Raw genomic sequence first — 15049 nt, 5'->3', positions numbered from 1 at the left:
AGCTGATACCAGGATGCTTCCTCTAGTAGCGGCGTCTAGAGGACACGTATGGAAGATAGTCTTCCACTTACGCTCCGATTTATGTGCTTTCTTAGCGATTGTATGTTCAATGTGGGGACGCTGAATGCCTTACTCTACGGTTCATTATCATCTCATCTTCTGTCTCATCTTTTCCTTTCTCTTTCATCGTGGCAATGATAGTGAAGGCTTGGACCGTCCAGGCATTGTCACTCGATAGTTCTTGGAACCGCGCAGGCCTGCCAGCATCTGGTATCTTATTTATGACGTTGGAAGCTGAGGGTTGGAGTTTTTTTTCACGCTTACGTTTGCTTTGGTGGTTTTATTTTTTTCGGCCTTGGGCCCCTTCCGTATATGAACCCCTTCTTAGTTGACCATGCCTTCTAGCTCTCGTGAGTGGTCCGATCATAGTGTGCTTGACTTTGTGGAATAGTAGAGTGCAGAATGTTCTGATACGACTTCGTAAGTTTCAATTGGATACTCCCTTGACTCCAGGTTCGAAGATTTATAACATCTCATTTTTCTGTGAATTTTCAAGAAAATAATTGGGAAGATATCGGCTGTGAAGACGCGCCTCTAACCTTTGGGTGTGATTTAGTTGAAAAGAAATATCCCCTATTCGTGTAAAAAGGATCCTTGGAATTGGAGTTATTTTTCGATGATGAAATAATTACAATTATAGTGACTGAAACAAACCGCTACGTGGCATAGTTTCTTTACAATTTACCATGAAAATTCCAAAGCAAGAAAAAGCGCTTTCAAAAGTTGGTTCTCACAACTCTGGTGGAAATAAAATTATTTCTAGGGTTGCTCATATTAATGGATAAATAAGAAACCAAACTTCAGAATTTATTTTATCGGAAAACATGTATTCGAGACTCAATTTTTTCCCAATGTAACGGGAAAGGAAAGGTTTTCATTGCTCACCAACTTTCTCTGCTTTGTAGATAGAAAGAGGAAGGAAGTTGTAAAAAAAAGATCCTTACCACAATTACATTTCGCCCATTAGTGAATATTTGAATCTTAGTGAACAAAATTATAGCAGGACAAAATTTAGAACAGCACAAAGGACGGCTCTCGGATACCGATACGGAATGTGCTCGATCGACCAGACGGCATATTTTGTTCAACAAAACCCACAAATTGAAACATATAGGGTTGAAAGAAGAAAGTATGTAGTGAGTGAGATAAACATAAAGAGATACGAGACAAGATACAGATGTAAAACTGCCCAGGAACCTGTGTTTTGAGAAACCCCACAGACTTTTCAACTACTAAACACGGCATACAGGGAGCAGGCAAAAGTAATCAGCGCTGAAAATTGTAAGTACATATTAATAATAATCAAGTTCAAACAATGTTAAAGAGAATATAATTTTTTGATTTTTTTTCGGTGATCGATTACGATTATGTCTACATTCCATTTTTAGACATATTTCTTTTTATGTTAAGTACTATTTTATTCGTTGATTACCAATAAAATCAATGATTTTAGCACCAGTTTGATTCAATTGGTGTCCAGATAAATATGTGTTTGCAGTTTTCATTAATGGCTCTCCTATTTTTAAGTCCTTCGATTCAGCGATTATGCACGCAATGGGAAGGACGCTAAATTTATTATGGGGAAACGAGACGAGACGAGAGTCTCGTTCGAGACTCGAGACCGAGACGAGGCTGGGGTTCACGAGACGAGACTCGAGACGATACCAGAGGTCAGGAAACGAGACTGAGACGAGACTGGCGAAAGTCTCGTCTCGTCTCGTCTCGCGGCAACACTACCCATATGCATCCGCCACTGAGATTACATATGGAAACAGTATATGAAAGGTATACATATACCTCTCAGATACTGTTTCCATATGTAGCACATACGTATACAGTATATGAAAGGTATACAGATACCTTTCGTATACTGTATACGTATATGCTTCAGGATACTGTTTATGTATACTTAGAATCTAAAACATGTATACAGTTTCTCAAGGAAACAGTATACACCTGGTATACTTACGGTTTATGTATACCGTTACCAGTGTGCTGTCTGGGATATGCCCAATTCATTACGTTGCGCTCTTAAATTGGAAAGGGATCTCAACCTTGTCTTGAAAATTTCAGTACAAGACGGAACATGTAAAGAATACTCACACTTACCGCTTGAGCAACTAACGATATAACGGCAGTCTTTTCTACAATTTCCACTATCCACAGTTTTCGATAATAGACCGTTGTAAAATGAAAAAATAAATAAATCATCAACACATTTCAATGCCGTTCATATGTTTAGAAGCACTAAAAAACGTATGAATTGGCCACTTAGTTGTAATTTTAATTTATCATGTAATCATAAATAGAAAATAAAATTCAGTTGCATATCACGTAGTAATTCATTATTGCATTTGCAATGCTTCACCTGCGACGGTTCCGGAGCAACAATGCTTTCGAAACCATACGCCAACCGTTACTACGGGACTATTGTTATTCCTCATACGAATGCATTCAGAGCAATCGAGAGCAGACGTTTGACAACTGAATATAGCTTTTAAGCTGTTAATTGAGCAACTTGAAGTCCAGCATGGGCCAGTGCTTGTGCCGTAAGTGTCATAACCATTGTAGGATAGTATTTTTAGACCTAAATCCACTAAATATTGGCTGATTTTAATTGAAATACGTGGCGGAAAGGATATTGCCTAGCAACCACTTGGATATAATCATCATGTATCCCTTGGCTGGTCGGTCCTCGAAGGATTCGACAGTTTTCGAGGGCTAATGCACAAAAAGTTGCGTATAGTCTTAATTTTGGGAGTAATATCCCTCAGAACGGAATTAACTTAACAATATTCGGGATCTTAAACCTGATGAGTTCGGTTCGATGGCGTGCTTCCTGAATTGAAGCGCAGAGTTCATGCTCTCGTTCTCTTCGTTACGCGAAATCGCTTTCGCTTAATTTCTGCGAGGGCCAATTACTGCGACGAAGCGTATCCATAGTGTCTTATTAAATAAGAATCCTAATCAAAGAAGAAGTAAGGCCTAATGTGTTCTTAAATCGCAGATAACCTATGCCCGAGACCTGATTGAATTGAATTGATTGTCACATACAACGAGAAATGCATAAAATAGGAATTTAATCTGCAACTCTTAGCTGATTATGTATGTTTGCATGCAATTTAATTGATATGAGGTTCATAAATTCGTTTTTGATTGGAAATGAATGTGGGAAAGGTTGAACTAATCATTTAAAAAAAATCAATTACTCGCTAAAGTGTCCTTTCCTTAATTTTAGTTGATGAACTACCAGCAGTCCTGTGTAATATTGGTAATATGTATATTGTAATAGGCAGGGGCGTATTCAGGACGATATGTTAGGGGGGCACGACCCGGGGGGGTAATATTTGAACATTTTTATCTCTAAAAATAACATTTTATGCTATTTTGGACGTTAAAATTAAGCAATTCATGGGTCGTCGGGAAACTTTTTTTTGCTAAAATATATTGGTGGAGCAGAATATATTTTTTTATAGGTTAATATTATCCTCCTTATATGAAATGCTTTTGGTAGGTTGGCACGTGCCCCCTGAGACTTCTCCCACCCCCACCCCGACTACGCCCCTGGATATAAATTTTTTACTTCATAGTAGCGTATTTATCCCTTTCGCATCCTTAAGAGCCTTGCCCAGTGACGTAACTAGGAATATGCATTGGGAGTGGGGGAAGGGTTAGGCCTGAGGGGGCGACCTCCCCCCCTGGCATGCCATTGTGAAAAATGGCATGCCTGGAAGTACATTTTACATCATTTTATGCTTAAAATTTAACTCACGGCAGATGCAGTTATTATACGGAAAAACTAGTCAATGGTTTTAAATATTCTTTTTATTTCTCTGAGGCTGGGGGAATCTATCCCCCTTCGTGGAGGAATTTATCCCGCTCATACCACCCCCATCGTTACGCCACTGACCTGACCTATGTAACTCCCTACGGGCCATCCCTTACCCTTCTTCGCATCCACCTACCCTTGGACGATCGTTTTCATATAGAGATTATAGGACTTTCATATCCTTCATTTCCCTCCAGGCAAGCGAAAACGGCAGGGCGACTGTCAAGACGCGTATCGGCCCGGAGGGAGCGAGGAGGCCTCCCGGGATGATGTCCCTCCATCGGCAGAGGCTGCGGAGCGACTCAGCACCGTGGATGAGGCGAGGGAAATTCCACCACCCCCCAATCCGCCGATGGAGGGCGAAGGAGATGAAGAAATCGTCCCGGGTTGGCTTTTTGAGCGACACCATATTGGGGCGGGTGATGCTGGCCCAGTTGTGGGCCAGGACCCTCCACGGCACATACCGAGGGCCTTTCAAGGCGTCGAGGGGATCGGCTACCTCAACTTCCATTTGCGAATTACTGCGGAGGAAGTCGAAGGGCAGTGGGTAATCCGCAGGGTAGAGGTAGTCGCCCCCCTCGACGTCGTGGTGGTCTACCCGGGCCACCCAGCCTTCGCCGTGGAGGTGCGATTTCCGCCGGCCGGGCCCCATGGAGACGGTCCCGCTTGAGGCCCGCAGCCGGCCTCCATCAAGAGGTGAGTGAATCATCTTTTGCGTGGCAATAATGAGTATTTTGAACACTTTGAAGCCCCAGCCCTATCCAATCTCACGGGATACCATGCATTACCATCACATCGAAATATAAAATTCGTGAATACTTACACATTCATTGGTACCATCAGTTATCAACTCATAGCTCTTGATGTTGGTTCGCTAAGTAGTCTGCATTTACTAACTACACAGCAAACCGCCACTATAGGCGTGTGGCAGAGGTTGTTGAATCACCAGCCGCGGGCAAAAAAATGTTAAAAGTAAATAAGGTGCTTATTAGAGATATTTAACTGCATAATCCCAACCAGAATTTATTAAAACGACCGGAATTATCTCGAATATTCTTGGAAACAACAAATGCCTAAACATCCGTATAGAAAAATATCTCTCTTGCGTGATCGTTTCTGTATCTGTGAGTTAAACTCGCCCCAACCAGCCAGTTTACTAATGAAATTTTAAAATAGCGCATGTGCAATGCTGGAAGCTGAGAATATTGTTTGCGTGAAGAGAAAAATGAAATTATTAGAGCGAGATCAATAAGAAAAAATGAACAATGATAAATAAACGCATGCAAACAATCAATCGATCGATCAATAACAATTTTTTGGACAATTTTGACATATTTTTGCGCAAGCCCGAGTATTCCTCGGGAAATATTTCCCTCCAGGGACTCGGGCCCGATTAGAACTAGGGCTGTCGTATTTGATTCCGTGGAAAAGAATTCCGTACGTTTTTCTCGAGCCCCAACTATTCAGCCTTTTTATTCCAGCCTTTATATCAACTCACCAACCTGTCTGTTTGTCTGTTTGCTTGTCTGTTTGTCTGCTACAAATCTTGTAACTCAAATTTGACTCACTTCCCGTGAAGCAAAAACGCTGAAATTTTGCACACTTCTTCATTTCCGATGACAATACATGAAAATATAACTTTTTCTCTCCAACCCCCCTTTAACCACCCCCCAGTCAACCTATCGCCCCCCAAAACATGTTTTGGATCTAAGAAGTTCCAAATGGTCGATTTTCGTGTTTGTAAATGTTTGAATATTGTTTTACCGTTACATAAAACGTACGGGGTGGCATTTTTAACATAGGGGGGGTGGCATTTTTAACATAGGGGTAGGCATTTAAAAGCATAGGGGTGGCATTTTGAAACATAGGGGGCTTACCATTCACTGAAAATTTAATAAATATAGTGACTTTTTTAATACGTCACTTTTGGTTTTTCGGGGTCACTGAGTTTTTTTGCTTTGTGTCATATATAAACGTTGCTCATCCCCTGTAATCTAAATATAAAGGCTGGTTAAAAAAAAAATTTTTTTATAAGAGCTTATTAAGCTCTTTATCTAGTCTTGCTTAAAAGCAGGAATGGCAAGTGAAACGAAACGAAAGGTAAGACCAGTGAAATTTCAATAGTTTCGTTCCCGGGAGCGAAATGTAGAAACGAAACGAAATGAATTTAATCCCGGGGAGCTAAAGTCAGGGTCAGTGGCGCCGACTCCATGGGGCCTGAGCCCCCTCAAAAATTCGTTATGTGTGTGAGGAAAAAAATGTGTCGGGCTTGTCGATTTTCCCCGTAATATCCAAATATCGAGATCCGAGTTATCAGGGTTCTAATGTTGATCATTAAGGCCCCTTTCAGACGTGACGGCTTTTCGCTGCATAGATGGACCCATATCCGTCATTTTAGCGTATGGTAATCATTTAAAATATTTCTTCGTTTCTGTTAAAATTATTAGATAAATTCATTACACATAACCTTTTCCTTATTTTTCAATACAACTGAGTAATTTGTTACAAATAATTTTAAAATTAAAAATGTACAGCGGTTACGTCTCTCCTGCCTCGCCTGCCTTAGCTTACCACACGTCAATCATTATGGCAGATACGATGCTTATTTTAATTCAAAATGTAATTTTCAAGGAATTTCGAATGCATAAACGTGCTAATTAAATCATCAAAATAGCCAGGTTGCCCGTCAATATGACAAATCAGGTTCCTCGAGCAGTGGCGTAGAAGTGGCGGGGGGGTTTTGGGGAAACCCCTCCCCCCCCCCACCCGAGAGCTCAAATGAAATTTTAAAGTTAAATCCATTTTACTTAATTGGATTAATATTACTCGTAGAATAATGTAAGGATACATGAAATATCCCCCAGAAACCCTTTAAACTCACTATTTTGAACCATTAATCATATTTTTTTTCTGGGGGAGGGCCCCCGCACCTCCCACTTTCGTGGCGGGTATTCTATAACCCCCAGACCCCCTGAATTAGTTGCGCATAAACCCCCCCTAACTTTAATTCCAGGCTGCGCCGCTGTCTTCGAGTGCTAATCAGAATTAGGTACAGCAATCGATACATGGGCGTACCAAGCGAGGGGGAGCAGGGGGCAGCTGCCCCCCCCCCCAGAAGCAAAAGTAAATTTAGTTCAAATCGAAATATTTGAACAAATTTTCTTTTAATTCAAGAAAATTGATATATAACATATATAATTAAAATAGAAATATTGTTTTGATCAAATTATTTTAAAAATTAATAAAGCGCTGTTATTTTTGTTTCCTTAACTTTTTCTTTGTTACAACTTGTACGATCATGGCATGTCCCCCTCTAGTTTTGATCCTGGGTATGCCCTTGAAGTGATAGAAAAAGTAAGCAAAAACTTGATGGCCAAGGGGTACTTTAAAGTGAGTCTCCGTTTTGTGCTGACATCGAGGGGAAATTGAAATGCTCCTCTAAATATCAAGTCGATCACGTTTGTTTTCTTTACCAAATTTCTCCACCAAACTCTGTTCTGAAAAAAAATCACTTGTACCCCTTGGCGTCTCACCCACCTCATTTGTAGCTGAATCATTTGCGCTATGAGGGAGGGGTGGGGAAAGAAAGGCTGAGAGAAACTCGGCTTTGCCATTAGCCTGATCTTGACAAAAGGCGCCGAGGAGACCACGGTTTGAATTTCCATCCGACAGTACTGACAAGGAGACATCGCCAAAGTGATTTTCGGGATCTACATTCGGATGTTATTTTCTGAAACTATATAGGTAAGGTAGAAAAAGTGTCACGGTCAAAGTGTCAAAAATTGATATTAAATTTAAAAAATCGTGAAGTAACTAAATAAAACGAATGGGTGATTTCAAAAATTAGAAGAGAGAAAAACTATTTCCGACACTGGGACTCGGTCCCTAGACACTTTATACAGGTTTAATAACTAGCGCCCTAGACCACACCGCCATGGCCATATTTGAGAGATGGAGATTACTCAATGGATGTGATGCTGCGCGAAATCTTTACAAGCGAGCATCTCTCGAACCCGGGCCTATGTGGAAGAAAGCCGTGACACTTTTTCTGCCTTACCTATATAGTTTCAGAAAATAACATCCACATCCAGATCCCAAACATCACTTTGGCGATGTCTCCTTGTGAGCTTTAAGTGGCCTCCGATGAGCACTCCGATGAGGAGAGGTCAGGCAGTCTCTGAAAAATCTCTGCCATCGCCAATATATGAACTCGGTGAATGCCTCACTACTTTGAACCCGGAACATGATGATTTTTTGTGGACATAAGCCTACATTAACGCCTCTTTTAAGAAAATCTACCAACCTTCGATCAAAGTTTTAGTGAATTATATTCTACCGCAGTGGTGTAACTATGGGGGGGGGGGGGGAGGGGAATGAGGAGGATAGACAACCCCCAAGCCCTCAGAGAAATAAAAAAAATTTAAACTATTGCCTATTTTTGGTATTCAATAACTGCATCAGCTCAAAGTTAAATTTAAAATGCAAAAACGATGCAAAATGTATTTCCAGGCATGTCATTTTTCAAAAGTTTTCCCGGACCCCTTGGGCAGCGTATGATCCACGGGGCGGAGGGGCCACGTAAATGCCTAGGTTATCCTTTCATGACATGATGTGAATCAAATAGCCATACTTGAGATACAAGATATTTCGTCGATATGAACAGCGATAGTATGGCGAGTGTGAAAACTGGATAGATCGCGAAACACAGCCAAGCAAAGGAATATGGATTCACACACTAATGACAAGATAATATCCGCATAGGGTTCACGCGAGGATTGCATTCCTGCTCAGTGCTAGCTGCGTTTTTTTTCCTAATAAAATAATCTTTATGACCTCTTGGTTCTCAGGCATTTTCTAGGAATTTTTTCCACGTATGTCAATTTCGAGCTTCTCAAAACTCGTCGGTGTCCATCTGCATCGGCTGTATTCTTCGAATTAGATTGTCTTCAGCGGTTTTATGTTTTGGGAGTGGGCGTGCAAAAATATTTTAAGGATAATTTTATGGCAGCGGAAAACTTCTAATATGAAAAGAGAGATAAAATAATTTCATGGATGACTATTTATTGGCTTTAAATTGTTGGACTAAGTTAAGAATTATTAAAAAGAAATATGATTCGAACCCCGAATTATTCATCAAATTATTAAAAGGATATATTTATTATTTATAATAATAACAAATTTTGGATGGCTATTGTAATTATTATATAATCTACAATTTGTCGGTTGGTAATATTGTGTTTCTAAATTTTAAGTACTTAATGATAATATGTGCTACCTATCAAGTAAAATACTACGCTAGTAAACGCTATTCAAAACTATAATTTAACCTTTATATTTCCTTAATTTTAGGACCATGACATCTCGGTCCTCCCCGCCCCAAACATGGCGCCAAGAACAGCCAAAGGTATGTGAAATATGCTCTTTTTATTGTCCCTATAAACTTTTTGTTTCTTAACCCTTGCACTTATTTAAAATGAGAATTTTCTACTTAATCATTATAATTGTTGTTGAAAAAAATAAATTCCCCTAGGCCGTACTATTTGCTGGGCAAAAAGGTGGGAAATTGAAAGGATGAGAGGGGGTGCAAACCTGAGTGTATGTGTGATTGCGACCTTTGTTCCTTGGAGCAAATCCTCTAGGTGCGTGAGTGAGCTTATGCGATTGATTGTTTCATAGTGTTTCAGCTTTATTTTTGTGTATTTAAATTGTTGGACCTCTCTGTCATCCTTCTAACTTCCCAGCCCCCCACCTTTTTGCTCAGCAAAGAGTGCGGTCTTGGGGAATTTATTTTCTTTCGACTGTTAAACGGCCGTAGATTGTTCAATCACCTGTATAATTATTTTGGCTGCTATACATTTTGCCATTTACCATACAGCATAAAATACCACGTAGTTTAAACATATCCTTAATAGAGCTTAAAATGAATGCGTTATTGATATTACATAGAAGCAACATTGAAAGCATACTGGGTTAAACTAGGCAGGATAATGGTATTTTCCCCGCTTTGAAGCCGTGTTGTTATCGATAACAATCGTCAAAACGTTACGGATTTTTTTTATTTAGGAAACTCCTGCCATACACCTGATACTATTTCCTTTTTAATATCCTGACAACAAATGTCGGCCTTCATCTCGTATTTTCGGCTCCACCTCTAAGGGCTTTGCATAGTACACTAAATACTAAGCCGTTTAATGTACTGATTGCACTGGAATATCGTCAAAGTGAATTTCGTGAAGTACTAAAGAATCGCTATTGTCATGTTTGTGTGCTCATTACCTCATTGGGTTTTTCGAACAAGATGTTGAAGTCACAAGTCCACACTGTGGCACATGTGGCGAGGGTCGTGCTTACTTAGTCACTGTCAGGAGTGAAAACCCCCAATTTTGTCGCTGGTCGGCGACGACGAATGTCAAAGCACTGCAGAAACAAGTGACTTTGTATACAGTCACGCGCACGGGTGCAAAGTTAAATACACCAAAGGATGAAGTTCGCCATTAAAAAAATATTTTACTTAGCCGGGATTCGAATAGTTTTGTACCAAAGGCGTACCCAGGACCATAACTAGGGGGGCAAGCCATAGTCTAGAGGGCGGGGGGCAAACCAAGTTGTGACATTACTTTATGAGATTATTTCCTTGAAAAAATAGTTTTATTTTAGATACATATCTTATAAAAATACATATCATTTTTCGTGGGTTTAATGAAAATGTCTTGAATGCTTTCGTTTCAATTCAGTAGGTACTGATTTTCCGATTTTTGCTTCTAGGGGGGGAAAGGGGAGGGAAGACAAACGATGGTAGTAGCAAAATGGACGGTAAAACTTTTGGCAAATAAAATTTATGACTATTGGCTTAGAGGCGTAACTGCCAGATTACATGACAGGAATTGTGAGAGACAAATTCGATTCTTGAGATGGTTTAACGACTTCCTTTGGAAATTTTGCTCATAAAAGGCTTTTTATAATTTTTAGAGACAAGTAAGGTTTACACATTTAATTCTTTCATCGATTTTGATATTAATAACAGTGATAAATAGTTAAAAACTGCGACAAAACAATGATGAGGCGGAAGCGATTGATTCTTACACCAAATATATACATGGTTATATAATCACTATCACGTATATATATTCTAATATAATTTACGCATTGATTTAATTTTTTTAGGAACGGAAAATCACCATAGCGTCCATCCATTAATTACGTGAGGCGATTTTTACACTCCCTACCATCCCCCCTTGGTGAGATATCGTGATAAGTATTTGGCTCGACCCCCACCCCTTTCCTCTAATGTCACGAGAGATTGTTCTAAAGGCGTATTTTCGGTGTAAATACGGTAATATGTGCTTAATTGAGTTGTGTTTACTAGAATAACAATTTGAGATCAGTTAAAAGTAGTTTCTAAGATAACTGAGATCGCAATTGTACACTGTTTCTTGCGGAAAAAAATTACGTAATACTTGCCCGCACCCCCACTCTCCGGCACGTGAGATTAGTTGAGAATCGGTTAGATCGCCCTAAACGCCTCGCGTAATTAATGGATGCCCCCATATTGGTTGAGAATAATCAATGAAGCAGTATCAATTTGGCCATACGTGATGGTGCTTCGGTAAATTGCTGTATCTTCTGTTGCATTTAATCTTATACTTAAAATTCATTTCCCAGGCCAGAACACCAGGCCACCTCCTCGCTCCAACCCTGGAGATTGCGTCCATGCAGGTAGGATACCTTTTTTCATCTTAATACTCTTATCACCTACGAAAATCAGGTAATAGTTCAACCATTAATTCGAATTTATAGTAATCGAAGTTATCCGAAGAGAAGTCACCATATTTTTAGACAATCAGTCTATTCAGCATTTTCATTATCACATACATTCAAATACCTAAAGCAAATGGGAATATACGGGTAATAGCCACGGTGCTAACTTTACGATATCACCCGCAGATCACACATTGTGCGAAAAGTCCACAGAGAAAATCATTAGCTTTGACAAGGATTCGAACCCGGATCCACCGATTTCCGATCGAGTGCTTTAACCAGTTCAGTTACAGAAATACCTGTATTACCCATATCCTGGGGTAACAGCAGTCGCTAATGTCATGTCCTACTAAATGGTTGTAAAATAAGAATTATGAGGATTTTAGATGACTTAGGCACGTTAAACTGAAATATTTATGTTTATTATATTAAATAATTCCGCATTTAAGAAATCACAAAAAAGTAAACGGAAATATGGACTTAATATGAAGTCAATGGTTAAAAAAATATCTTTCCATGGTAAAAAAAGGCTGAAAATTTTAAGGGCACTGCCAATAGGCTTACATAAGTTTATGAGCTTTTAGAACCTTAAGTTAAATTTGAATTCCGAAGCACATGTTACATAAATACCCCTCAGGAGTGTTCCATCTAGAACATTCTTGATGTGCCCTTAATTCACAAGTATTGCACCGATACCACATTTCTCCCTCTTATCCGGTGTCTTCGTTAATAGAAAGTGGTTTCTTTACCCATTTCCGTTAAAAATAACTCACTTTCTAATTCGTCTTCACAAACCTTTCTCTCATCAATAGCAGTGTCTGAGTCAGATTCAAAGTTTCCTGCGCATTTTCTTTTGCTTCTCTTTCTGTGTTTTTCTTTTAGCAATAGCAGCCGTTTGCTAATGATTTTTATTTGAAGATGTCTGCTACAGGCTACAAGCTTTATTTTTTTATTTCAACAATTTTCCAACGTTCCCGTTAATACAAATTATTGTTTAATAGGCCTTGCATTGTGGACGATTTTGAGATCGGAAAAATGGGCTGCCGTGGATGTATGGATGGTGTTGGTGGGCTTTTGTTAACGATGTTCGTTGGAAAATTTGGAATTAGTTCCGTACTTTCAATGAATGGAGTCATTCATCAATTTTTAAAAATGTCGATTGTGATATGGCTTGAAAAATAGAGAGACCAGTGATATTTCGTTTTTCGATCCGTCGAGTCGCCTAATTCACGTTCTTCTCGCGACGTAAAAGCGGCAGTCTAACCCTTTCGCGAATAAGTTGATGACGTCACAAACTCCTGCCGAGCGTGCCACTGCTTCTCCGCAACTCCTCCGTTTTGCGCATCGGTTCCACGTGGATCAAAGTTATTTACATTCCAGTGAGCGACTCCTTCCTTCAATTAGCGGTTATCTCTGAACGTATGAATGAGATGGAACACTAATGACGTCACCAACTCATGAAAAGTAGGCGGAATACTTCGTGTTTTTTTAATTGATAACTAATGAGAAAATCACGTTATGAAGAATGTGACATTTTTGTCATAACTGAGGTTTCCCTTTCGTCATAACTGAGGTTTCCCTTCCGTCTTTCCGTTCCGTCTCCTCTTCGAGTCGAATTGTCTCGGAAACCCAAAAAAATCGAGATTGAAAAATGTCTAAATTTCATTGACCAAAAATGTCAATTCTTGGGTTTTCGGACGCAAGAAACCCGAAAAAAAAACACTTAAATTTACGAAAATTCAACCGTTGACCAAGTAAGGTCACCGTCAAGGTCATAAGGGTGGCAAAAAGAATAGCATACCAACAAAGGTGTCGATCCATGGATTTTATAGGGCACCCAAGTCATTGACATTGTCCAAATACCCGTATTATTCACTAATTGACCTCCAAGGTTAATACGGAGGTCAAAGGCCGTAGAGGTAAACGTCCGGCCATCGTGACACCCAGGTTTCGAACCATATGTTTTCAAGATCCGTATTGTTGATTTGTTGACCACCGAGGTCTCAATGGGGGTCAAAGGTCATAGAGTTAAATGTCTGGCCATCATGACAACCAACGTGTCAAACCATAGGTTTTGAAGGGTCCCAAAGTCGGTTACGCAGTTCATTCATCCGTACAACAATTTATTTTGACCTCCGAAAGTCATAATGGGGGTCAAAGGTCATAGAGATTTTAGTCGACCGCTTTGTCTTTCTGACCGCTTTTGATTCAGATATTTTAAACTTCATTCGCTACTTCGATTACCAAAATTTTATCTCCCTCATTAACTTCAATAGCATTTTAAAAGGGGCGATTGTTTATTTTTAAACTCTAGCTAAATTTGAGGATTCTTTTTCAAAACTCTCCTCTACAATTCTAGGCCATTAAGCCTGATATAGAAAGTAGGAATTCATGGTGTGGTATAATTTAAAAATTCTATCTACAGCTGACGAAAGAGGTAACTAGCGCGTTTTACAGTAACCAAGTATTTTCTTATACATGCGACTTCCGCATTTTCACAAAATTCGTTCAGCATTTGAAGACGCACAGTGTAATGTAGAAATAGAAATATATTTTAATGACAATATTTTCCACATCTGCGGGCAACAAAACAGCAGCTGTTTGAACGGCCTTATGTATCATGTGCGCTGCAAAACCGATTTGATAACTTGTGATGCACAGACCTTAGATCTGAAGGAATGACTATAAAAAATGGAATGGAAATACATCCTTCTGCTAATGCTAGTTTCTTTTCATAAATTGTTTTTACTTAAAATTTCTGTATTTTGGGGGAAGATAGAGCAGTATTTATATATCTTTTATGGTCTTGCGTCTCCAAGTGCTTCGAAATATCATACTGCCGTGAAAAATAGAAATTTATCCGTTACATTTCACACATTCTTAACAAATTTCACAGAGTGATCGCGTCTGGATTTTTTTAATAAAATGAGATTCACTTCTTAGATGATCTTTGAATCCACATCCTCTTTTCTTACGTATTGTGACAAGAATATAAAAAATTAAATTATGTCGTAAATTGTTTAAAAAAATTTAATTGAAAACTCTGTAAGTACATACGTACAAAATTACATAAAAATATTTAATAAGTTATTCAATATATTAAATATAATTGATTGTTATAAAGCACATTTATTTTTAAAATTATTTTAATCCAATCCTCTCTTTCTTTCTAATTATAAATATGTTAGTAGGTATTATTTATTCCCAGAATTTTCCGTAGCGTACGTAAATCGTAGGTGTCACTTGCAAAGCCGGCGCTAGACCTTTTTCCACCATCGCAAAATATATATAACACGAGAGCTGTCTGCTAAGTAAAAAATTATGCATTTATGAAATAACTAAATTACTTACCTGAATAATATGAATGCTGATTTGTTGACATCCCTTTTTAGTAGCGCTAGC

General features: G+C 39.0%; 1 protein-coding gene across 1 annotated transcript; it reads left to right on the top strand.

Moving 5' to 3' along the window:
• Positions 1 to 2551: 2551 nt before the first annotated feature.
• LOC124167560 lies at positions 2552 to 11608 on the top strand. The gene is made up of 4 exons (XM_046545527.1): positions 2552 to 2609; positions 4087 to 4585; positions 9239 to 9293; positions 11552 to 11608. Exons 1-2 carry the CDS (start codon positions 2591 to 2593, stop codon positions 4557 to 4559), a joined length of 492 nt encoding a protein of 163 aa, XP_046401483.1. The 5' UTR covers positions 2552 to 2590; the 3' UTR covers positions 4560 to 4585; positions 9239 to 9293; positions 11552 to 11608.
• The last annotated feature ends 3441 nt before the right edge of the window (positions 11609 to 15049 follow it).

The sequence above is a fragment of the Ischnura elegans genome, chromosome 11, assembly GCF_921293095.1.
Source record: "Ischnura elegans chromosome 11, ioIscEleg1.1, whole genome shotgun sequence".
NCBI lineage: Eukaryota > Metazoa > Arthropoda > Insecta > Odonata > Coenagrionidae > Ischnura > Ischnura elegans.
Note: the sequence above shows the minus strand (reverse complement) of the source record. Positions and strands in the feature narration are given on the sequence as shown.